The 25,691-nt window shown below is 45.4% G+C and overlaps 1 protein-coding gene and 1 long non-coding RNA gene across 2 annotated transcripts in view; one reads left to right on the plus strand and one right to left on the minus strand.

Moving 5' to 3' along the window:
* The window catches only part of LOC129352171 (cyclic nucleotide-gated cation channel beta-3-like), a 37,051-nt gene that overhangs the window by 6,164 nt on the left and 5,196 nt on the right, over positions 1-25,691 (minus strand). The window contains 34 exon segments of the mRNA XM_055021040.1: positions 56-177; positions 180-196; positions 5,121-5,178; positions 5,181-5,242; positions 5,889-5,953; positions 6,018-6,104; positions 6,186-6,236; positions 6,313-6,521; positions 6,594-6,797; positions 6,994-7,142; positions 7,214-7,282; positions 7,731-7,872; positions 12,256-12,298; positions 12,660-12,882; positions 13,622-13,636; positions 15,041-15,118; positions 17,190-17,231; positions 17,301-17,432; positions 17,497-17,573; positions 18,066-18,169; positions 19,616-19,643; positions 19,732-19,792; positions 19,910-19,939; positions 20,550-20,598; positions 20,682-20,782; positions 21,099-21,153; positions 21,231-21,255; positions 22,043-22,142; positions 22,265-22,279; positions 22,483-22,508; positions 22,723-22,813; positions 22,924-22,975; positions 23,045-23,101; positions 23,308-23,441. Coding sequence (XP_054877015.1) covers positions 56-177; positions 180-196; positions 5,121-5,178; positions 5,181-5,242; positions 5,889-5,953; positions 6,018-6,104; positions 6,186-6,236; positions 6,313-6,521; positions 6,594-6,797; positions 6,994-7,142; positions 7,214-7,282; positions 7,731-7,872; positions 12,256-12,298; positions 12,660-12,882; positions 13,622-13,636; positions 15,041-15,118; positions 17,190-17,231; positions 17,301-17,432; positions 17,497-17,573; positions 18,066-18,169; positions 19,616-19,643; positions 19,732-19,792; positions 19,910-19,939; positions 20,550-20,598; positions 20,682-20,782; positions 21,099-21,153; positions 21,231-21,255; positions 22,043-22,142; positions 22,265-22,279; positions 22,483-22,508; positions 22,723-22,813; positions 22,924-22,975; positions 23,045-23,101; positions 23,308-23,440 — 2,772 coding nt within the window. The 5' untranslated portion in view covers position 23,441.
* Positions 11,750-12,481, plus strand: LOC129352172 (uncharacterized). The gene is made up of 2 exons (XR_008604860.1): positions 11,750-11,862; positions 12,262-12,481. It is a non-coding gene; the product is annotated as an uncharacterized LOC129352172 (long non-coding RNA).

A 25,691-nucleotide genomic window follows, 5' to 3' on the forward strand; every position in this document is an offset into this window, starting at 1 on the left:
AGGTGAGTCCGTCTGCCAGAACCAGAACCAGAACCAGAACCCAGAACACACCAACCTGACCGATCATGATGGAGAACGCGAACACGCCCACAAAGTAGTTGATGAGCTGGAAGCAGATCTCAAAGACGGTGGTGGGGTCCGGCAGTCCTCCGATGGTGATCAGCGTCTTCACAGCAAGTAGTAACATCGGATGTAACTATGGAAACAGAGACTTCCTGTCATTGGAGGAAGTCCCAAAACAAGCCCTGATTCTCGGTGAGCCCCCATTGGCTGCTCTGGTGCAGGAAACATGGCGGCCATCTTGGAGCGGTGCAAGCCTCAGCATTGCAGGATACCGTGTTCATATCGACATCAGATAAACGGGGACGTTTCACAAGTAAGACGGACGTATTGCCGTTTATTTTTTGTGATTGGAATATTAGTAAACAGTATTGATGTCCAGCTAATATTAGCTAAATGTTTGGTGTAACACCAGGTTCACCAGGTTATTACAAAACCAGCCCAGATTTTAAACATTTAAAATATTCCCTCCTGTTGATTTACATTATCTGACACAAGAGTCTACCTTACAAATAAAACAATATCATATAAATGATTATGAATATATTATTATGTTACATGCCATAACATTAACCAGCAAAGTTTATATAGATGGCAAAGATGATGTAATTTCACTCTGACAAAAGCAAGATGGCTCCAAATCTGACGTTGTGATTTGAAAGTTTCCTAAAGACACGATGTCAGGAAGACGGATGAATCTCACGGAGGATTCTGGACTCGAGCTCAGCTGCTGGATCTGAAGCAAGAACTGGCTGGAAAACATGAAAACACACACACACACTTCTATAGACACACACACACACCTCTATAGACACACACACACACACCTCTATAGACACACACACACCTCTATAGACACACACACACACACACACACTTCTATAGACACACACACACACACCTCTATAGACACACACACACACACACACACCTCTATAGACACACACACACACACCTCTATAGACACACACACACACACACACACTTCTATAGACACACACACACACCTCTATAGACACACACACACACACACCTCTATAGACACACACACACACACACACCTCTATAGACACACACACACACACACCTCTATAGACACACACACACACACACACACCTCTATAGACACACACACACACACACCTCTATAGACACACACACACACACACCTCTATAGACACACACACACACTTCTATAGACACACACACACACCTCTATAGACACACACACACACACACACCTCTATAGACACACACACACTTCTATAGACACACACACACACACTTCTATAGACACACACACACACACCTCTATAGACACACACACACACACACCTCTATAGACACACACACACACTCTATAGACACACACACACACCTCTATAGACACACACACACACACCTCTATAGACACACACACACACACCTCTATAGACACACACACACCTCTATAGACACACACACACACACCTCTATAGACACACACACACCTCTATAGACACACACACACACCTCTATAGACACACACACACCTCTATAGACACACACACACCTCTATAGACACACACACACACACACCTCTATAGACACACACACACACACTTCTATAGACACACACACACACACACCTCTATAGACACACACACACACACCTCTATAGACACACACACACACACTCTATAGACACACACACACACACCTCTATACACACACACACACACCTCTATAGACACACACACACACCTCTATAGACACACACCCCTCTATAGACACACACACACACACCTCTATAGACACACACACACACACCTCTATAGACACACACACACACACCTCTATAGACACACACACATAGACACACACACACACACACCTCTATAGACACACACACACACACACCTCTATAGACACACACACACACACCTCTATAGACACACACACACACACCTCTATAGACACACACACACACACCTCTATAGACACACACCCCTCTATAGACACACACACACACACTCTATAGACACACACACACACACACTCTATAGACACACACACACACACACACCTCTATACACACACACACACCTCTAGACACACACACACACACACCTCTATAGACACACACACACACCCCTCTATAGACACACACACACACACACCCCTCTATAGACACACACACACACACCTCTATAGACACACACACACACCCCTCTATAGACACACACACACACACACCTCTCTAGACACACACACACACTCTATAGACACACACACCCCCCTCTATAGACACACACACACACACACACATATAGACACGTGCATATGAATATGCAAAACCAAATATAAATATTCAGTATTATTTATGATCATCTTTTTTCCCTCAATATATTTGTATTATTTTGTGTTTATATAAATATCTATTAATAATACTATTTTTGTTTAAAGTATGAATGGCTGCATGCTTTTCAAAATGTTCATCATATATCAATATCGGCATATTGAATCCCATACTGCTTAAAAATAAATTTATTTGTAAATGTAAGGAAGGTTTTGAAGAATGTTTCCAGTAATAAAGTATGAAAATACGTAAAGTATTTAGCGAGTTATTATTGATTAAATGCGCTGATACTTCATCGCACAGCCAAACATGACGCTGAAGTGAGCAGGAGAGGCATCTGCTGCAGAGTGGACCTGCAGACTGTCTTCCTCTGACGTCACCGACAGGAACCTCCCATTTACACCTGAATGACGTGAGACCTAGTGGTCAGCAAAAAACGCGTTTCTTATTATGACAGTATTAAAAAAAATCAATCATGACAACAAAGTCAGAATATTACAAAACAAAATTATACAACAGTAAGTTAAAATAAGAGGAGAAAAAAGTCGTTATAAGATGAAAGACGATACATCTTATGAGAACAGGAAGCAGCGGGTGGAGCAGAGGCTCCAGTTCTGATCGCAAACCCAGAATCGACTAAGAATATTTAAATATATTCCTTCCAGGAGAAGAACCTCTCTGCAGCTAACAGGAAGGGCGACGAACTGCTGTCAGTCTCAGACCTTATATGGAAACAGGACCATTCCACTGGGGAAGTGAAGGGGGCGCTATTTCCTAGATTATCCATGTCTCTCGTTTCTATTTTCCTGTGAAATCTGATATATTTTCATCTTTAAGAAGGATTTTCACTCTCAGTATTTGAACTTCTCTCTTTATTTACTTTATCTCACAGTTTTAACAGATTCTGTAGCTTCCTGTGTTCTTCTAAATTTGCTCCTGAGTCGTATCTTTTCAGGCCTGATGCTGCCTCTAGTGGCGTGGGGAGGTAACACAACTAATATATTACAATATTATTCACTATGAATTCAGCATTACTGGCACTGTAAAAGATAAACTATAACACATCATAGTTTTTCATTTTCTTAAGGAAGTAGAGGTAATTAAATGAGATAAACTAAACCAGGAAGTGATTCCAGTTTCTCTCGATGGCCAACCTGTTGAAACTGGCAAATTTTAAATTCCTGGTGTCGTTCCTGGGACATTCAGCTCGACTTTGCAGAAAACACTTCCTGTATTTTTAAGGACTTTCTCAGACGCCATCTTTAAGAGGATCTAGTGATCTCAGGGTTACCCAACTAGAGCTTGTTGAGCTAAAATGTTAAAATGTTGTTTTAACTTGAGTTTTAACTCAAGTTAAAACAACATTTTAACTCAAGTTTGAACTTTTCATCTCCTCGGCTGGTTCCGTCTCATGAGCTGCAGATTAACAAGCTTTTAATGAAACTTTCACTGGCAGGTAAAACAGCAGGTAAATGGTGGTGAAACCAGAACCAACTTTATCTCAACTGTTGCTGAAAGATGATGGAAGATGCAGGAATATTTTAGCAGAGAGCTCCATCCTCTTTCTTCATCAGTTTGACCTCTGACCTCATGAAGCCGTCTCTGTTTTCCTCTGGTAATAACAATCTATTAGAAATCATTTATTGACAGGGCAATAATTATTCTTTACCAGCTAAATGATAACATTTACCTCCAGCTTGCTGAGTGTTTTACTATATTCACAAATTATTGATAATGTGATTCTATGAATAGGATTTATTGTTTTAGAGTCAAAGGAAAATTTCCATGTTGATAGACTAAATAGTTTCATCTTATTTGTTCCTATATATTAGACTCTACCAACAAAAGTCTCTCAGAATAATATACATGGCAGCGTAAAAACAAAAATGTTTTGGCTTGTATCTGTTTAACAACCTGGTTATTTGTCCATGAACCTTTATTTGTTATTGACTTTTGATCAATTCAATTTCTGATATATACATTGCAAATTGTATTTATATTATAGCTGATTATGTTTTTATGTCTCCTTGTATAATTGATGGATATATAGATATTATTTATAATGTATAAAAGTATTATAGCATTTAATCAGCTCTACATCCTTAAGGAAATGAAAAGGTATGGTGTTTTACACAATATTATATTTTATAGTTCCAGTAATGCTAAAATTAAGAATAAATAATAAAGACTTGTGTATTCTGACTTAGTAATGCAATTATATTAGTTGTGTTACCTCCCCACGCCACTAGAGGCAGCATCAGGCCTGAAAAGATACAACTCAGGAGCAAATTTAGAAGAACACAGGAAGCTACAGAATCTGTTAAAACTGTGAGCTAAAGTGAATAAAGAGAGAAGTTCAAATACTGAGAGTGAAAATCCTTCTTAAAGGTGAAAATATATCAGATTTCACAGGAAAATAGAAACGAGAGACATGGATAATCTAGGAAATAGCGCCCCTTCACTTCCGGAGTGGAATGGTCCTGTTTCCATATAAGGTCTGAGACTGACAGCGGTCCGTCGCCCTTCCTGTTAGCTGCAGTGAGGTGTAGTTGCGTTCTTCCTGAAACATGGGAAAAGGCAGCTCGCTGCCGGCTGACAGATTATAGGAAAGAAAATATATAGTATGAGAATAAAGTGGTAAAAACAGTAGAAATAATTTCTGATAATAGAGTTGAATGTTTTTCTAATTTCTTCCTGATTGATGATGTAATGGCGTTCTTACGCGTTGCCTTTCCCGTTGTAGACCCACTTGGTGGATCCCAGACCCTCGTAGTCGGAGCCCAGTAGAAGAGACAGGCGTTGATGTGCAGCGAGTAGAGCAGGTAGGTGGAGGTCCGGATCACCCTGGGCAACGGGTTAGAGGTCAGATGTGGTTGGATGAGGTTGGATGAGGTTGGATGTGGGTGGATGTGGTTGGATGCGGTTGGATGCTGTTGGATGCGGTTGGATGTGGTTGGATGCGGGTGGATGCAGTTGGATGCGGGTGGATGTAGACGGGTGCGGTTGGATGTAGTTGGGTCCAGTTGGATGTGGATGGATCTAGTTGGATAAAGTTGGATGCAGTTGGATGTGGTTGGATGTAGATGGATGCGGTTGGATGTAGATGGATGTAGTTGGATGCGGTTGGATGCGGGTGGATGTGGTTGGATGCGGGTGGATGCAGTTGGATGCGGTTGGATGTAGTTGGAGGTAGATGGATGTAGTTGGATCCAGTTGGATGCGGTTGAATGTAGTTGGATGTGGTTGGATCTAGTTGGATAAAGTTGGATGCAGTTGGATGTGGTTGGATGTAGATGGATGCGGTTGGATGTAAATGGATGTAGATGGATGCGGTTGGATGTAGATGGATGTAGTTGGATATCATTGGATCCAGTTGGATGCGGTTGGATGTAGTTGGATGTGGTTGGATGTAGATGGATGTAGATGGATGCAGTTGGATGTAGATGGATGTAGTTGGATGTGGTTGGATGCGGGTGGATGCGGTACCCACCGGTAGATGTAGGCCTTCTTCATCACCGCCTCCATCCGGTCGTTGAACTCGAAGAACGCCATGTACTGGGAGAGAACAACCATCAGCTGCTTCCCCTGGTCATGTGAGCAAGAGCAGGAAGAGCCTGACCTTCAGCAGCCGCGGGAAGCGCAGCAGCGAGTTCACGCCGGTGAAGTAGTAAAGTATCTCCATGGGGAACAGGCTGATGATGTCCATCTGGGAACGAAAGGAACACGGGTCAGAACCAGAAGCGCTCCAGAATCCGGATCGTTTGCTGCTCTAGCAGAACGTTCTCACCTTGAACCGTTCGGTGGTCATGTAATGCTCTCTCATGTCCTTCTTGTCACACTGTCAGTAGAACCAGTGAAACCAGTTAGAGCCGTTCCTGCCGGTTGTACGCAGAAGGTCTCCTGTGTTTACGTACCACGATGTCTCCGCCGCGGACGAACTGCAGCCGCGGCTGGAAGACCAGGATGTCTGCGATGTAGATGAAGTCACAGGTGTAGTCGGCCAGCAGCCACAGGTGGATGTTGTCGGGAGTCTGGTAGGGGAACGCCCAGCGCACCGGGATCAGCCACACGTTCCAGTTCCACGCCGCCACCACGAAGAACAGCCAGATCACATAGATGATGTCTGCAGGACGGGGAGGCAAGAATTATGGGAAATCACCGGGAGAATGTGGTCGGTTCTGGGAGGAGAGCTCACCAGTGAACGGGTCGATGCTGGACGGAAAGCGGTACTCCAGGATGGACCGTAGCCAGTCGGGCATCGGGGGAAGTTTTGGGAGCTGGACCGGATGTCCCAGGAGTTCAAACTGGAACAGATCCGCTTCCTGCGGTGGTTCCAGTTCGTCCTTCTTCTCCTCTCCAGGCGGGGGCGGTGGAGGAGCCGGTGGAGCTTTGGCAGGAGCTGCAGAGATCAGGAGAGACGGTCAGGGTTCCGGTCCACTTTCACCAGGAGACCCAACTGAAAATCGCTGAGGGATCCCACTGGATCCAGGTAGCCAACTGGATCCTGTTCTCTTTGGGCAAGCCAATTGCATCCAGTGGTTGGCTCAGTGGATCCAGGTTTCCTGGATGAGGGGACCTGGATCGGGGCGACCTACAGGCAGTGGGGCTCTCCTCCTCGGACTCGTCAGGATCCACCAGGCGGTCTTTGTGTCGTTCCGTCCGGCCCTTGAAGAGCCCGACCAGCTGGTTGAGGCGCTCCTGGACCGTGACGCTGGCCACGCTGGCGGCGGACTGCGGCCGCATCCTGCGGGGAGAACGGACACGCTGAGGACGCTGATGGGGGAGGGCCATGCTGCGTCTGGGTCGGGGTCTCACTCGTCGTCTCCCGGACTGGACCGGGCCTTCAGCAGCTCCTCGTCCTCCTCGCCTGGCGTTGGGTCAGCTCTGCAGACAGCAGCACATCCAGAACCCTGTGAGCCATAAATCATCATAAATCATCTGCTGTCAGATTTATGATGATTTATGGCCCCAGAGTTTGAACCAACAGACTGATCTGGACTCTCCGTGTGATGAAGAGCCGCCAGCAACTTTCAGGGTCAAACAGAACCAACATGTTTCCAGAGCTCAGCAGCAATATCTGCAAATATTGTAACGATGTCTTTGGAGACACGATTCGTTTGCAGGCTGACGGCTTGGTTCTGACCCGTCTCTTCTTCTTCCACTCAGTAAAACTGAAATATTTTAGATTCAGATTTTCCCGCCTCTTTCTCTTTATGAAAGCCATTAATGTTGCCACCATTCCTTCCTTGTGTTTTCCAAAATTTAATGTTTTAATGCTCCTCCTGCCGGGTGGAAAGATGAACAGCGCCCCCTGCAGGCCTGCTGTTGTTACCTGAGCTGAGGCAACATCAGCCTGCTGGTCTCCGGTTCGGGGGTCGTGATTATCTGTGGGATGCTCCGGTTGAGTCGGTGCAGCTCGTCCGGGTCTGCAGCCTGCAGCATCAGCGCCGGAGCGTCGGTGTTCCTGCAGCTTCCTGAGGATCAGAGCAGAAGACGCGGCGCCAGGATGAGAAAACTGGAGCCGGGCTCTGGAGCCGGGCTCTGGGTCGAGCATCGACAGCAATCACCCAACTGAACACTTTTTAACCTCCGACTGGACTTACAGCCTGGAGTGAAATGACTGTAGTTAGGAAAGGATGACAATCACTCCAGATTTACTCAGATCTCACAATTTAATAAAACCGAGATTGCTTTAAAATAACTGAACAGAAAATGGTTTCATCAAAAGTTCGGGACTTCTCTGTGTTTCCAGAAGAATAATGAAATTTTGTTGAATTTATGAAATATTTACTGATGGCAACAGCTATTATTCAATAAATGTCAGATTTTAATTTAAGGTTATATGGCTATAGATGTTGATTTAATGACTTTGCCAGAAGTCAAAATCTGAAGGTCTGGGAAATCCAGCTTCAGTCTGTTGAGATTTATAGAAATGGGGTTTCAGATAGCTCCTCCCCCAGATCACATAACTCCTCCCCCAGATCACATATCTCCTCCCCAGATCACATAACTCCTCCCCCAGATCACATAACTCCTCCCCCAAATCACATAACTCCTCTCCCAAATCACATAACTCCTCCCCCAGATCACATAACTCCTCTCCCAAATCACATAACTCCTCTCCCAAATCACATAACTCCTCCCCCAGATCACATAACTCCTCTCCCAAATCACATAACTCCTCCCCAGACCACATAACTCCTCCCCCAGATCACATAACTCCTCCCCCAAATCACATAACTCCTCCCCCAGACCACATAACTCCTCCCCCAGATCACATAACTCCTCCCCCAGATCACATAACTCCTCCCCCAAATTACATAACTCCTCCCCCAGATCACATAACTCCTCCCCCAGATCACATAACTCCTCCCCCAAATCACATAACTCCTCCCCCAAATCACACAGCTCTTCGATAATTTGTTTTACTTGTGAATTAGATTAGCTATCTAACCTTTTAAGTTAGAGTACAGGATTGCTAAGAAAACCTTTTAATGGCTCAGCTTCACATTTTTAACCATTGATCACTTTCTATGCAGATGATACTGATGTTATTTAAAAACTCCCTATACTTTCACTTGAATATATTTATATATTAATTTTTTTTTTTATTAATGGGATTAGCTCTATTTTCTAATTAATGAAGACCACAACAGTAACTAAGTCTTTGCCCATTTGAACATGTTTCAGATTGTGGGTAATATTCACAAACTCCTGATATCTGTTAAAATAAAAACAATGTGGTTTGTTTTTGTAGTGAGTTTTTTGCCGTTAATGTAAAAAACGTCTGATAAGGAAACTGTCTGGGATTCTTTTGAGTCAAATACTCTGGAGCTAAACTTTTTAAATTCTTTCTCGGATCCAGAGAAAATGATTTAGAAAAACTTAACCTAAGATCTTCTGTTGATTCCTGCCAACTGAATTCCGTTTCTGTCCAGAATCGCTAACAAAAATATAACATAACTTTACGTTCTAACCATTTGATCACGCTCTATGCAGATGACACTGATGTCAGTTCAAAACTCCCTACCATCTCATTTCAGGATCAAAGCAAATTTTCAAAACAAGGAATCCCGACCCGCTGAATCAGAGGAGGATGCAGAATTTGTTTTTGAGACATCAAGGTGCCTGCCGTGTTTTCCAGGAGCGTTGCTTCAGACGGCTGATCCAGATCCATCTCCTGTTGGAAATGTTTTTAGCATCATGAAGAGGAGCTGCTCTGTTCTGGTGAATCAATCCATGAGCTCACAGCTGCAGAGTGCTCTGAGGAGTTCAGCCAATTATCAGTTGATGTATTGAAATCCGTTCAGATTTGGAGAAAATATCAACAGATATTTGCTGGAAGAAGCCACTTGGAGCCCAACTTTGGATGTTCCTGTGGAGAACGTCAGCATGACAGAACCTAAACTTTGCTTCCCTACAGAAATTCTGTGAAGTGACTTCACCTTCAAGTCCAAATCTGCTGAACCTCCTGAGAGTTTTTCTGTCACCTTTTATTTGTTTCAGGAGTTGTGTTTGTATTTTTCTATCTACATCAATTAAAACCTGGATTTTCAGTTTTAGGACCGAAACATGGCAGAAGAATCCTGCTGGCTGAAGATGAGCTGATAAACTCACATCCAGTCTGATGATGAAGAAAGTTTCAAACCTCCTGGGGTCTAAAACAGCAGGAGGCGCCAGATTGAGCAGCATTTAGATTCTTTATGGTTCATCCTGAAACAGCTGCTCTGATTTACTGAGGTTTAACACAACAGAAAATAACTTTATATTGAGTTCATAAACATTCCAGAGAGAAATGAAACAAACACAGCCGACGTGACGCGTTTCTCTTCATAACAGCATCAAAGGCAGCCTGATCCCATGGGTTCAAAACTTTTATTGGTCAAACAGAAAAAGGAGCAGAAACTCTGAGGTGACAATCGGACAGCCAGGTAACAGTGAGTGTGAAACATTTCAACAGAGACCTGAAGTAGCTGTACAGGCTCCGCCCACCGGCAGTAGGCTCCGCCCTCTTCTGGGAGACGCAGCAGCAGAATGCTAACCGTTGCAGCTCCATGCAGAAGCTGCTCTGAGGTTTAGAAAACTCTGGATTTGTAGTTGAACATTTCGGACTGAACTCAGGTCATCCTTGGTGTTTCAGCTCCTTTTCTGTCTGCTTCATTGCAGGGGAAAAGCATGCGGTGACTGTGGGAATAAAAGACCGGTGGCCCATGAGCAGCAGATGGTAGCAGAGCTGGAAAAGCTGCTCTGTCTTTGTTTCCTATTAAGTAGATCAGGTTTGCTTTGTTTCCATAGCAACAGATCTGAGACACCTGCTCTATGTTTTCAGCAATCAAGGTTAACTTTATGAAGAAATTATTATTGTCTAATTTATAAGTCAGTTCCTGCAGGATTCTGTGATCAATTCTGTGATTTTTTGCAATAAAATAAAGAATAAAGGAGCAAATAATTTTTTGTGATATCTTTAATGTGATAAAACAATCTGTTCATTTACATGGAGAACAGAGACGCTACTTTTTACTCGCTGCATCAATCAAGGATGATAAACTGACATCAAGTCAGGCTGAGGCAGCAGAAGTAAGAAATACTGCCACCTGCAGGTGGGACTTGGCTTCACTTTTTGTGGAAAATTTGCAATAAATTCAGTTCTGCATTAGTGGGAAAAACGTGAGGATCTGTTGATCAAGAGTGAATGTCAGTGAAGCTGAAGGAAGTGAACTGGGTCGAGGTTTGGTCGGGTTCTGCTGCAGCCTGAAGATCCAGTTTAAATGTTGCTCTTTGCTGAGATGTTACCATGCTGGTTCTTCTGTTCAAGTGAAACCAGAACCAGAACTCTGCAGCAGATTATTGGGTCCACTAGTTTCCAGCTGTTTCTAACTTTATTTTGCAATTTTAGAAAATAATTTTTGCTGATTTTTAAAATACTTGCTGGTTTAGGTTGACATTTTAAACCTAGATTTTTAATTATTTGTGTGTTTGATGCTAATGAAGCGACAAATAATTAGGTTCTATCAGTTTCATCTCAGAGAGCCACAGGAAGCAGGAAAGAGGTCACTTCCTGTTCAGTCTGTCCACCTGAGGTTAAATGGCCACCAGAGGGAGCTGCATGCTGCAGAGGAGGAGCAGCTTTATTTGGCACTTTCCAGGCTGGAGCTACAGATGGAGGGTCTATCAGGTGTCTGGGGGGCGCCGCTGCAGGACGGAGAGCTTAAGGCTGCTCAGGAAGCCGAGGAGAGCAAAGCGACTAGCCATGCTGCTGCAGTGCTGCTGTGCCTGCTTCTGGAGCTGCGACAGGTGCTGGGCCAGCTCTGGGTGGAGTCTCGGCATGGACAGCGTGGGGGGCGTCAGGTCGTGCTCCTGCAGCAGTGTCCTGCAGCGCTCCACGCACTCTGCAGCAAGCGGGAACCGAAGCAGGAAGCTCTTTATGGGAAAACAGACGCTGGGAGCTGCATGGAGAAACATCAGTGAGAAAACTCACAACTGGAACTGATCAACATTTATCGTCCAGAGAGGAAAACCACCGGCAGCACTGGCACAGACTGAGCTAGCACCCACTGAGCTAACATCGACTGTGCTAACACAGACTGAGCTAGCACCCACTGAGCTAGCACCCACTGAGCTAACACCGACTGTGCTAACACCGACTGAGCTAACACCGACTGAGCTAACACCGACTGAGCTAACATCGACTGTGCTAACACCGACTGAGCTAACACCGACTGAGCTAACATCGACTGAGCTAACACGGACTGTTAACGCAGATGGAACTAGCCTGGAGAGAACTAGCATGTCCAAAGCTAATGAGCTAGCCTGAGTAGATTATTGGTGTTTGAGTCAAAGAGTTTCCTGTCTCTCACCTCCAGATCCTCCTGCCTCTTCTTCTGCTGCTGCTGCTTCACTCTGAGCAGAGGAAAAACATGGACACAAGAATCTGCTCAGATGGTCGAGTCAAATAATCCCAGTTTCATGGGGAAGAGATTGTGAAAATATGAAATGCTTTTCACATGCCGCATCGCAGCTCAACCAATGTAGAAATGTTACCTGAATAAACATGTCTGTGCTTCATAACAGGCTATAAAAGTTTTATGTTTTCTTGTGTGTCTCTTACAGTCCACCGTTTGGTTTGGTACGTTTAGAAAATTACTGACACATCTAAACAAACATTGTTTTTTTTTCATTCAGGGAATCTGATTGGCTCATTAGGACAAACCGTTCACCAGGTCACAGGTCAGATGTGATCCTGATGTTCGTGGAAAGTCACCTGCTCTGCATGGTGGGTAGGGGCCTCTTCAAGGTGTGGTTCTGGTTGTTGGGTTATGGGACTCTCCAGATCTCTCCTCTCTGACGCCGGCTCCACATCCGTGGACGAAGGAGTCACCTGGTCTGCTGGCTCAGGTGCAGTGGGCGGGGCCAGGGCCTCCACCTGCTTTTCTTCAGCTGCAGCTTCAGGATCGTCTTCAGCTGGGCGGATGTCCAGCAGACACCTGAGAAGAGACGAGTGAATGAAAAGAGACGGAGGAGATGTGAGGCTGAGACCAAACTGGAACATTTAACATCTCCAGCTGCTTCCTCTCTGCTCTGAAACAAACCAGCCTGTTCCCCTCCTGGCCTGTGGGGGCGCTGCACCAAGAACCAGAGAAGGAAACAACACTAAAAACGCTGAAGACACTGAGAGCTACTTCCTGTTTCACCAGATGGAAACAAGATGGAGGCGTCAGAGTTTAGTGCTGGAGGATTTCTCTTTAGTCTTTGGCTGAAGACCAGGAGCCATTTCAGCTGCTAGCGCTAAGCTAGCATGTTAGTTTTGGTTGTTTTTACCCAGAATGCCCTGTGCTGTAGTCCACTTCCTACTTTTGGAGCAACTCAGACTGAAGTTTGGAGGAACAGAGGTCAAAGGTCAATTAGCATTCACATCAACTGGACTGGACTTTAAAGGCAAATGGACTGGAGTTGGACTAAAGCAGACTGAACAGAAGTTGGAAAACTTCCGATTCCTCCCAACACAGAACGTTTTGACCATCTAGTCGACATCTGGTTCATGACCACGCATGGCGGTTGGATGATCATGCATCCAACCACCATAGTGGCACCAGCAGGCCTGGTCTAGTCTTTGCACCCTAGGCAATGACTTGAAGGGCTTCGGTGTTCATGAGGGTCAGAATGAATAATTTTCAACTGAATCCATCAAACTAACATCTGGTCAAGTTAAAAGGTCCAACCCACCTCTTCAGCTCAGTCCTGAATGGCAGAGAAAAAGTTCCAGAAAGTAAGACAGTAGAGTTAGAGCAGGGAGAAGACCTTCAGAAAACTAAAAACTAACCACTGATCCAACCAACCAACCACTGATCCAACCAAACATCCAACCAACCAACCACTGATCCAACCAAACATCCAACCAACCAACCACTGATCCAACCAAACATCCAACCAACCACTGATCCAACCAAACATCCAACCAACCAACTACTGATCCAACCAAACATCCAACCAACCAACCAAACATCCAACCAACCACTGATCCAACCAAACATCCAACCAACCAACCACTGATCCAACCAAACATCCAACCAACCAACCAAACATCCAACCAACCACTGATCCAACCAAACATCCAACCAACCAACCACTGATCCAACCAAACATCCAACCAACCACTGATCCAACCAACCAACCAACCAAACATCCAACCAACCAACCAACCACTGATCCAACCAAACATCCAACCAACCAACCAACCAACCAACCAAACATCCAACCAACCAACCACTGATCCAACCAAACATCCAACCAACCAACCACTGATCCAACCAACCAACCAACCAACCAACCAAACATCCAACCAACCAACCAACCACTGATCCAACCAACCACTGATCCAACCAAACATCCAACCAACCAACCACTGATCCAACCAACCAACCAACCAACCAACCAAACATCCAACCAACCAACCAACCACTGATCCAACCAAACATCCAACCAACCAACCAACCAACCAACCAAACATCCAACCAACCACTGATCCAACCAAACATCCAACCAACCAACCACTGATCCAACCAACCAACCAACCAACCAACCAACCAACCAACCAACCAAACATCCAACCAACCAACCAACCACTGATCCAACCAAACATCCAACCAACCAACCACTGATCCAACCAAACATCCAACCAACCAACCACTGATCCAACCAACCAACCAACCAACCAAACATCCAACCAACCAACCAACCACTGATCCAACCAAATATCCAACAGACCAACCAACCAACCAAAACATCCAACCAACCAACCACTGATCCAACCAAACATCCAACCAACCAACCACTGATCCAACCAACCAACCAACCAACCAACCAACCAAACATCCAACCAACCAACCAACTGATCCAACCAAACATCCAACCAACCACTGATCCAACCAACCAACCAACCAACCAACCAACCAACCATCCATCCATCCAGCTGTAGTGCTAGGTCAGTATGAACCTGACGCGTTATTCAACTAAGCATTTCTTTCTATTTTTGGAACAAGCCAGGTGTGTAGTGGCGTGACTGGTGGTTAAGCTCCGCCCACAAAACGTGCTAGCTGAGCTGAAGCTAGCAGAGCCTTGCTGATCCATCATGGCTGAACTTACTGCTCTGTCTGCTTCTCCTCACTCGGTTTGCCTTTATTTTCTGTGCTGTCCTCACTGTCGTCCTGCAGGTTCTCCAGCCTGAACGGGCAGAAGAGCAGAGAGCTGCTGGGAAACCCAACATCTGGAACATCTGGAGTTTAAGGAACAGCTGGAGCCTCCAGGTGGGCCGGAGGAATCGGCTCAGAGCTTCTGAAACAAACTCAGCTCAGCAGAATTGTTCTGGTGGCTCCCAGCAGAGTCCAAACTAAATACAAACTAAATGTTCTGGTTGGAAAATGGATCGGGTTTCTGTTAGTACCCATCACAGCCCGGTCCCGACCCATTCCCTCCCTCCTTCATGTTGGAGGTTAAAGGTCACAGTATGTCCCACATCTGCCCTTTCGCCAAGTCTGCGTTTTAACAAGTACAAAGTGCATTACCCACAATTCATTGCTGCATGTGACATTCTGAGTTAAAAGGCGGATTTATGGAAATGTTCTGTTGTTTTTCCGTTTTCATAGAAAATATCGTGACAAGGCACATTAGTAATAAAAAGGTTGATTTGATAAACTAAGCAGAAAAAGAAGAAATAAAAAGAATAAATACAAACTGACTGAGAAAAAGAAAAGAAAATGTCACAAATCCAAGACAAATTTCAAATTTTAGATATGAATATGTTTGAATAAAGATTGGGCTTTTGTGATTTTATTTAAGCACTCTCTAAAATAAAATGATTTCACTTTAAAATGGAGGTGATTTTTAGAAAGCAGCAATAAATATATGATAATTTATCTCTTCATCTCCTGTTAGAAGATCAAATTTTATTATATTAAAACTTGAAGATGGAAGAGATTTACTGTGTAATATCCACTTTTTAAAATATTTCTAAAAACATTAATGAAACTGCAATTTAAAAATGTATTATTGTTTCAAATTCTCAGTCGCAAACACAGGAACTGATATTTATTTTGAATTTGTTTTTGCAGAAAGTCATTGTAGGGAAAACTTTATATAAGATGATGAAATTAATATCTTAGGTTTGTTGTGGGAGTGGACTTATTTAACTGTGTGTGTCACTTTAAGAGCTCAGGGAGCCGTCACTCTGATTGGTTCGTTTGTTATCTCAAGCTGCCATTACTTGTTGAAAGAGCCGTCCAGAGCTGTTGTTCCAGAGATTGGGAGTGTGTAAATGAATAAAAGTAAGTTAAATCATTATTTTAGCAAGATTTGTTTCCCTATGCACCTTAAATATATACAATATGGCGGTTTAAAGAGTTAAGGTTATGATAATGTGATTTGTTGTCTCTTGCTGTCATCTGCTGGACAAATTGATAATAGTCGTTTGTGGTGAGTGAAAATAATAGCTTTCATTTGTTTGTTTTCTGTATTTTTGTTTTTGTACTTTTTGTAGACCTCTCAGCTCTATTAAAGAAAACCAAGACCTGAAACTTTCTTATCATTAAATGGCTGTTCCATTTAAACAACAAGGGAGCACAACAGTCATGATTTTGTCCTGAACTTGACCTCTGACCTCTGATATTATCTTCACTTTATACGAAACTAACTTTTGTAAAACAGATGGTTTTATGGGTAAAAATTATGTCAATAGAGACATAATAAGTAGACTGATTAATTATCAGTACATTTTAATGTGTATTTTTTGCCACCTTGGAAATATGAAATAAGTTCACAGTGTGATCTGTGTGTCACAAAAATAGAATCAAATCAGTTTTCAAAAGTAAAATATTGAAATAATTGTTGTTTCTCTGAACATGAGGGACTATATTGAGTTTTAACCAAACTAATTTCCAGCAGAAATATCTTTTCTGTACATTTAAAATAATCTGTTTTGTGCTTTTTAGCAGCAGGATGCCTGAACAGGGACCTGTCCGCCATTTTGGATGTGATGTTAGGACCCAGGCCATTCTGTCCTGACCCCTGACCCCTGACCGTGTCCACGCTCTGAGGGGCAGGGCGCTGAGCTCTGGACCGGGCCTGATGGCGACGCATCGGTTCTACAGGAAACGGATCAGTGGAAGGAAACCAGCAGGTCCAGTCTGGTTCAGCAGACAGAACCGGGTTGGACCTGCTGAGCCTCAAACTGAGCCAACCAGGATTAAAGCTCCAGAACCGCCCAGAACCCGTCCAGAGCGGGTCAGCGGTGACTCACTCCGGTTCGTCCTCGTTCTCCTCCTCCAGGATGTTGGGCAGCCTGCAGACACACAGAGACTGGGGTCAGAACCGGGTTCTGCCTCTGGCCCGGTTTTGGTTCCAGACTCACTGGTCGTTGGACTCCGGCAGCGTTTCTATGACGATCTTGGCCGAACGCTCCACCTCCAGCTGCCGGACCGCCTCCGCCGCCGCCTGCCGGGCCATCTCCTCGGCAACGCGGGCCGCCTCCAGCCGCTGCAGCCTGACAGGAGAGCCGGTCAGAACCGGGACTGGACCGGTTCTGATGAGGAAGACGAGCAGCTGACCTTTCCTCCATGTGAGCGCCGTCGCCGGCTTCCTTCTTCACGCCGTCCGCCGCAGTCGGCGGCTCCGCCGCGTCCGCCTGCAACAGATCGATCGATCGGACGCGTCACGCCTGCTGGGATCACGTTTTAAATCATCGCTGTGAAATCATTCAAATGGAAAAATTTGGAAAGCGACGAAGTTTGTGACTTTTCCAAAAAGGATTCCAGTGGAGGCGAGAGGAAGCGACGCCTCCATCCTGGTGGCTCGGACCAGAGGAGCAGCCTGGTTTTCCCTCTGGCCGGATCAAACCGCCAGGCTGGATGGAAACGCCCGATTCACTTTTCTTGTTTGCCAGACTTTGAAGTTTTGCTCAAATGTTGCAGGACAGTTGGATGGAAACGTGAGTCACATGCTGAGTTTCCAAATCTTTTCTATTCTCTGCTAATGTTGGAAACTCTGTGTTGAAATTTCCGTGTTTCTGTGAATTAACTTTCATAATTTGTGAAATCGTGTGATTGATGGAAACACGGCGGCAGTCAGTGGGACGGGAAACCGACCGACTGGTTCCAGTTCAGGTGCAGAAACTCACCTCCTTCACCTCCTGCTGCTGCGCCTCCTGCTGCGGCTCCTGCTGCTGCTGCGCCTCCTCCAGATCCTCCAGCACCAAGTCACTCGTCTTCTGAGCGCCACTGACTGACAGGCAGGAAGAATCAGTCACTATGGATCCCACTGGATCAACTGGATCCCTCCCACCTGAGGATCTGCTGTGGTCTGGATGACGACACGGTCTGGCTGGATCACGCAGCCAGACTGCGATCCAGAACGTTTCTGGAAATGCTAAAGTCGTCCAGATGATCTGATCGATCAGGAAGCGTTTGACCGGATCGTCGCCAGATCCTCTGATCTGAGGTGATCCCTTCAGATCGTCTTCAATGATCTGAAGACCAAGGAGGATCTGAACTCTCAGGTGGTTTTGGTTCGAACTGAACTCGTTATGCAGATGATGTTAAAGAAGATTCATTGATCAGAATCGATTTTTGGGTTATGGCCTGGAGGAGTTTCCCATCTGACTGAAGAGGTTCGGCTCAACTGATTGATTAAACTGATCAATTGGTTTGATAATTATTTGGCTGATTGACTGAAAAACTGACCCAGTCTCTGTTTTCCAGATGAAACCTTGACGTTTCTAAAATGTCTGAAGTTACAGATTGATTGATTTGCTGATTGATCGGTTGGTTTATTGGTTGGTTAATGGACTGACTGATCTCTGTGTTGGACCAAAAACACTCAAGGCGTTCTAGTTTTTTCCAGATCAAATCTTTATTTCCTGCATCGCTTGCGGTGAATTTGCTGCTGAAGTGGAGAACTGAAGATCCAGAGCTCCCAGTATGAAGCGGTCCCAAACTGGACTGAAACCAGTTCCTCTACAGAGCCCCTGCTGCCAGTCCTAACCGATCCTGCTGAGGAACATCGGGCTGAACCTCTGTAAAGTCACACAGTCCTGGTTCTGAACACAGAGTCCTTCTCTTCAGGCAGGTGAAGCTGAAGCTCGTTAAGCTCGTTAAGCTCCAAAGCAGCGAAAGCTTCCTGTGAGCTACAGGACTGATGGCGTCAGTCTGCCAGAAGTGTGCTGCTGTCAGTGAGAGCGACTCTGTCCTGCTGCTGCTCCTTTTATTTTAGGGGCTCAGGCGACTTCCCCCCTGAAACAGAAGGAGAAGAGCAGCGCCGTTAGAGTCCGTCTCACCTCTGACAGAAGGACACTGACCGACTGACCGACCAAACAGCTGTTCTATTCATGACTTTTAACAGCCTCAGACTGACGACAGACACCTGTTCAGGTGTTCATATCAGTCCATGTGCAGGTGACAGTTTCCCTGGAAACACAGGAGTATTTCTGAGGATGGCAGGAGGTTCAGATCTCTGCGTTCCAGGATGGATCTCATGTAAACCAGACAAACAAAGTCCAACAGAAAGCAGGTCTGACACAGAGCCGTAACGCTGTGCTGTCCTGCCTGCAGGCACAACTCAGGGTTTACTTGACCCGTTTCAGCTGGTGGTTTCAGGAAACCGGACCGCATGATCAGAACTAAAGGTCCAAACGGTGGGCAGAGGGGTCAGGGAGCTAAAGGATGTACTTACTGTTCCGCATGTCATCACTTCCTGTTTCCTGCAAGAAGGAGACAATTCAGAGCCTCAGTGAAGGTCAGCTGACCCCGATTGGATGTATGGCAAGTTTAAAGAGACGGCGCGCTCACCGGCCTGGGGACGGGCTGCGGCAGCATGCGGCCGATTCCACTGACGATCCAACCCACCATGCTGCAAGGCAACAGTTCAAAGGTCAGCTGGAGTGAGTGAGTCCGTCCGTCCGTCCGTCCGATTTCTCTCCAAAGATCTTTAGGTTTAAACAACAAATCTGTAAATATTTCCACCTACTTTGGCTGCTGCTCTGCTTCCTTTGCAGATCTGAAGGAATGAAAGAAAAGCAGAAGGTAAGAAATAAAATCCTTCCCTGTTACTTTATGTCTTTAGATAAAGTAAATGTCTCAGAAACATCTACCAGCATTGTGCTTGTTGTCATCAGCAGTTCCTTCAATTTTTCACACAAAATCATCAGATCCCCACATTTTTTCTTGTCCATGCACAATTAAAAGTTTATAACAAATTGTCTACAAAAATAATCAAAAACGTTAAGCTTAAGTGATGTTAACTCCTCCTGCAGGTGGCAGCGTTTCTTACTTCATGTCAAGTTATCGTCAGTGATCCATGTGGCAAGTAAAGAAAATTTGTTATTTAAGAACAAAAATGTTTCATCTCTTATTGTTTCTCATCTTTTTTCTTGTATATGTATATTTTTGGAGGTTTAATGAGAAATAAATCTAGCAAAATAAAATAAGGGATTTTAATTGCAAGAAATTTAAAACACAATCGTGAAATCCTAGAATATGAGTTATCTGCTGAAAATACTAATCAAACATCCAGATGTAAAGCCGACTAATAGGGGGAAAACAAAAACTTTGAGAGGAAAAAAATCCTGGAAAATCTGTTTCTGGTGGTTGAATCCAACACGACTCACTCCGTCTCTGACGTGGGTCTGGTGGTCGTTGGAGGAACTGCAGGGGGCGCTGTGGCGTTCCAAAGGAAGCACAATATTTCAGTACAGCTCATCTTCCTGTGAGCAGCAGCCATCATCACAACCAGGACTAACCTTTGGATGGAGCTTCAGACTTGGTGGTTCCTTCGGTCTTTGGGAGGCTCTCCGGCTGAGGAACCACCTTCACGATGCCGTGTTTGATCCAGTCCATCATGCTGGGAGAAAAACACGTCGCACAGAACAACATTTACAGGATCAGTAGGTCAGTTCTGACATAAAGATCCACTGCTGAGAAACAGTCAGGCAACCAACCAGTGAACAACAGCAGCAGAACCAGCCAGCAACAAAATCAACCAACAAGTCAATCAAAGAATCAGCTAGCCAATAAACCAACCAACTCGAGCAATTACCAGATGAACCAATTAACCAAACTATTCAAAAGTAACTAACCAACTAACAACTTAACCAAATAATTACCAAAACCAGCCAAAAACAAGAACTCAGCCAAGCAGTTGTGATGCTGACGCTGACCTGGGTGGAGCGGTCTGGTCCCCCGCCGCCTGCTCCTTCCCGCCACTCTGAGCTTCTGCAGGTCAAACATGGCAATGTGTTGCAACATCAGCTTCCAGCTGCAGGAATACTGCCACATGTGTTGATGCTCACCTGCTGGAGCTGCTGCTTGCTGCACCTGAGCAGGAGCAAAATCAGGTGAGAAACTCACAAAACCACCAGCAGGTGAAATAACAGAAATCTGCAGCTGCTGGTTTCCTTCCCTGAAACTTCCTGGTGATTTTAGCCACAAACCACTGATAGAAATATTGTGTTTGGTTTCTCTGTCTCAGATTGCTGCGGTGATGACCTGAAGTGTTGGAGTCTCAGTTCTCTGACCAGTAAAGAGTCCAACCACCATGAAATGCATCACAGCTGGCAGTTGGTCTGGCTGGTTGGTAACGTTACCAGCCAAGAACTAACAGAATTAGAGGAAAACATGACTTTTTCAAAGTCATGTTTTCACCAAATTGTTCACTCATTTCTGAATGCCACAGGTTCAAACTAAATGTTTGGCTTCAAGATGAAGATTTAGTTCAGTTAAATCTTTCCAGCAGCAGTTAGCCAGCTGGATACTGAGACGCTAACTAAATATTTGATTATATACGTTTTGGCTTGTAAAGTAAATATGTAGGCTCAAACCTAATATTCAGTTTACAAGCTGAATATGTGTGGCTCCAAATAAAACATTTAGCTTGAGGCAAATTAAATGTTTAGTTTAAAAATGATATTTATAATTAAGGACAATGTGCTGAAATGACTGAAACATTAACCTCCATTTTCTCCTCTCATGACAGGTTCAATGAAAAACTAAATATTATTTGTTGCTGTTAATAAATAATAGTGTGCATCATGTCTCAAGTCGTGTCCGGTTCTCGGCACTGAACACGTCATCGGTGACGGCAGACAGGGAAACCTGGGCGCACCTGAAGCTGCTGCTCGGCCGCCGTAGACTCTCTGCTCCTCGGTTCGGGCTGAGGAACAACTTTCTCCAAACCCTGAGAGATCCAGGCCATCATCCCTTTCCTGTGGAGGACACCAGGGTCAAACTGGACACCAGGGGGTGCCAAAGATCCAGCTAGGTCACTATCTGGCATCCTGGCAGCTACTGACGGTTAAAGCAGCTCAGTATTTGGCAGGTTACTCACTCATCGTCGGGCTTGCTGAGGGACAGAACAGAAAACGTCATCACATCGGCATCTCCTACCTTTAATTCACTTCCTGTTTCTAACTGATTCAGAACACGTGGAGCCCAGACTAACAGCCAAACTCTCTGTGCTTTATTCTGGTTCTGTGACCCAAAACCCAACACAGTAATGTTCAGATTTATGGATCTCTGACCCGGTTCACACTGGGCTGCGTTTACCTGGCTGCTGCTGCTGCTGCTTCCTCCTGAGGAAGAGAGGAAACAGAAACATCAGGAGACGATCTGGATCAAAACACCGCCGTTCTTCAGAGATTACAGAACCTGATCCGGTTAGCATTTCCTCCAGAACCCAATCCTAGCTCTGAGTTTTATTCATAAACTGATCCCGGTTCAGCAGAACCTGAACCTGGGTCAGTGTTTTCTACAGAACCGGTCACAGGTCCAACGTCTGGTCCTCACCTTGGCGGCGGAGTTGGCCCGGCTCTGGTTGGCCGGAGGCGCCGGCAGAGGGAGAGTGCTGCTGATCCAGGTCAGCATGCCTGGACCCGGACTGAAGACGGGAAACACCAGAATCAGAACCAAGACAATAAACCACTTCGTGTCTTCAGCTATTCTTCCCCAGATGGGTTCCTCTGGGGAAGCGGACCCGTCCGGACTCACCCGTTCCCCGCAGGCGCCTCAACTTCCTGATTCAGTTTGTCAGTTTTTGCAGCTGTTGAGCAAACAGAAAAAAAGTTTAGTGGACAGAAGAAAACTGAGTCAATTTCAATGACAATCTTACCATCCTTCTTGCACTCATCTTCAAACGTGACCTTCTCCTGTTCAAAACACAAAACGGCTTTAAAAGGGAAGCCATGTTCCTCCTCCTGCTCAATGTCTGAGTTCAAAAACTCTGGAAAACCAGCGAGTTGGAAAAACAACGAGTCTGCGAAACTACTGATTCCTAGTCATTACTAAGATGCTTCAAACATTCTGGAGACAGATTATTATCATCACTAAATGCTTCATAAATGTGAAACAAATTTCCAGAGTATGGAGAGAAACATGTGATCATGGGGGGCGTGGCTTACTGGTGCAGGGGGGGGGCCACTTCTGGTTTTCCTTCCTTGGCATCTTCAGTGTTTTTGGATGGAAGTTCAGGCGGCTGGGGGACGACTTTAACCACCCAGCTCAACATCCTGGAAGAGACGGACAGCCGTCACCCGACCGATACGAGTCGATAGAAGATCTGGTAACTTGTTCATCGACACGCGGTGAACAACACGCCACAGACGAAAGTCTCGGGGTGAAACCCAGGAAGCGACAGAGATCGTTTATGTCGCTCCGCTAACACGTCTGAATGATTAGCTTGAAGTTTCACATGCATGAATTTGTCCGGTCACTTGGGTGTCGCCTGAACAAGCGAGAGTCAGAGGCAGAGACGTTGCCTCCTGTGTGGAGCTGTCGACTCTGGACCAGAGGTAATGTTCACCCGTATGGGTCTCAAACTGTGGCTGTTGAAAGACCTGGTGTCCCATATGGGTCTCAGTCTCTTGACCAGAGGAAACGTCGAGCCGTATGGCTCTCTAAATGTTGGTTGCCGTGGAGTCGGTGTCTTCAATACCTCTCTAGCTCTGGTTTTCATGGGACTCGGGGTCCTGTATGGGTCCCAGGCTCTGGCCTCAGGAGTCTTGCACGTTTTAGACATTCCTCTGAAAAGAAAGATGGTTCTGTTGTTGGTTCTGACGGGGACAGTGATGAATCCCGTTGGGATCCAGTTCAGCGAGTAACTCCACTGGAAGTGAGTCCAGATCCAGAAACAGATGGAAACTGAATAATTAGCTTGATCTCCTCCAGGCTTCTCCGTTCTGTGCTTAATGGTGTTTGGATCTCGTTCAGCTGAGTGTCAGATCCAATCAGAACTGACTGGTCTCGACCCTAATCCTCCCCAGGAGGCCACTGGACACCAATACAAACATTAAACTGGTGCCCAGTTTGTCACTTTCACTCCCCAGTGTGTTATCCGTTTAGCCGGCCGTGAAGTTGGCTGCCTTGAGTCTTTCTGTTCACTGGGTCATTGTGGGTCGACATACAACCTGTGACTCGATTCGGTTCTGAGCTGGTCCAGAACTGAACGGGGCAGTCAGAGAGAAGTGGTCAGTCGCTGTTTACCCACTCAGTCGGTAGGTTGGTCAACAAACAGCCGATTAATCGGCTCCAAGTGAGTTTTGTAAGAGGCTTGTGACTCGGTCACAAGCCTGAAACTAAACAGCCAGGAGGCAAAAGGCTGGGGAAAGGACGTTTCCAGCAGTGGTTCCCACCCTGGTTCTCTGGAAACCCATCCTGTTAACAACCATTCATTTAGTCCAGGTGTGTGGCAGCCAGGAGAACCTAAGACATGAAGTACAGTTGGTCCTGGGGACCAGGGCTGGCAACCACTTCTTCAGAGGAGAAGGTCTGGTCTTCGGAGGGTTTTCAGGAGTAGATCAGAGGGTTGGAGAGTCTAGAGGAGGACGTTTGCCCTTTGGGGGTCTAGAGGAGTAGGTCTAATGGTTGGGATGGACTTTGGGATGTGTAGGATAGGTCTGGCAGTTGGGTGAGGTCTAGAGTACGTTTGGTGGTTGGGTTGGTATTTGGGGTGCAGGTCAGATCTTTAGGGTATCCAGTCCTACCTGAACAGTTCAGTTGGGTCCCAGCAACATCCCACAGAGCCGCGGTAAGGAAAGACTTTCAGAATGTGAGCGCAGTGGGAGGATTACAGAGCTAACAGGATTACAGAGCAGCTGAAGGACAGAACCGGACAGAGCAGGGGCTCAGATTACACCTTAAGAGGCCAGGAACAGGGCACATCGCCCAGAGCTGGAGCCCCATCCAGAGAACAACAGAGTTCAGTTAAAATCAGACAGGTGTCAAATCGGTTTGCTACCCATTCAAAAACTTCAAACACTATAAATTCTCTAAAGTTTCTGACCCAGTTTCTAAAGTCTGAGTGACTCTGGAGAGGTAGGAGATTCCTTCTCTAAGACTCTGTCCTTCAGGCTGGAAACCATCCTGCCTGATAGATAGTTGCATCTATCAATAATTAAACAGAGTTTAGATTCAGATGATGCAATGAAGGTCTGGACCTGCTGGTTCTCCAGCCAGAACCTGGCCTCGGCTCTCAGAAACAAGGTTGGACTTTTGTAATTTGTTCATTTAATGATGAATCTTCTTCAGACCGTCTGTGGAGTACCACAGGGCAGTGTGCTCAGACCAGTTCTCTAATCTGCCTCCAATTGGTAAAATGACCAGGCAGCAGGGGATAAACGTTCAGTGTTATGCTGATGATGTTCAGTTGCATCTATCCATAAACCTGGTGAATCTAATCCAGCAGGTGAACCTGGATGACTCCAAACTTTCTGCTTTTAAATTCTGATAAAACAGAAGTTGTTGTTTTAGGACCAGATCCT

This window comes from Poeciliopsis prolifica, unplaced genomic scaffold, assembly GCF_027474105.1.
Source record: "Poeciliopsis prolifica strain line A6 unplaced genomic scaffold, Auburn_PproV2 SCAFFOLD073, whole genome shotgun sequence".
NCBI classification, from domain to species: Eukaryota; Metazoa; Chordata; class Actinopteri; order Cyprinodontiformes; family Poeciliidae; genus Poeciliopsis; species Poeciliopsis prolifica.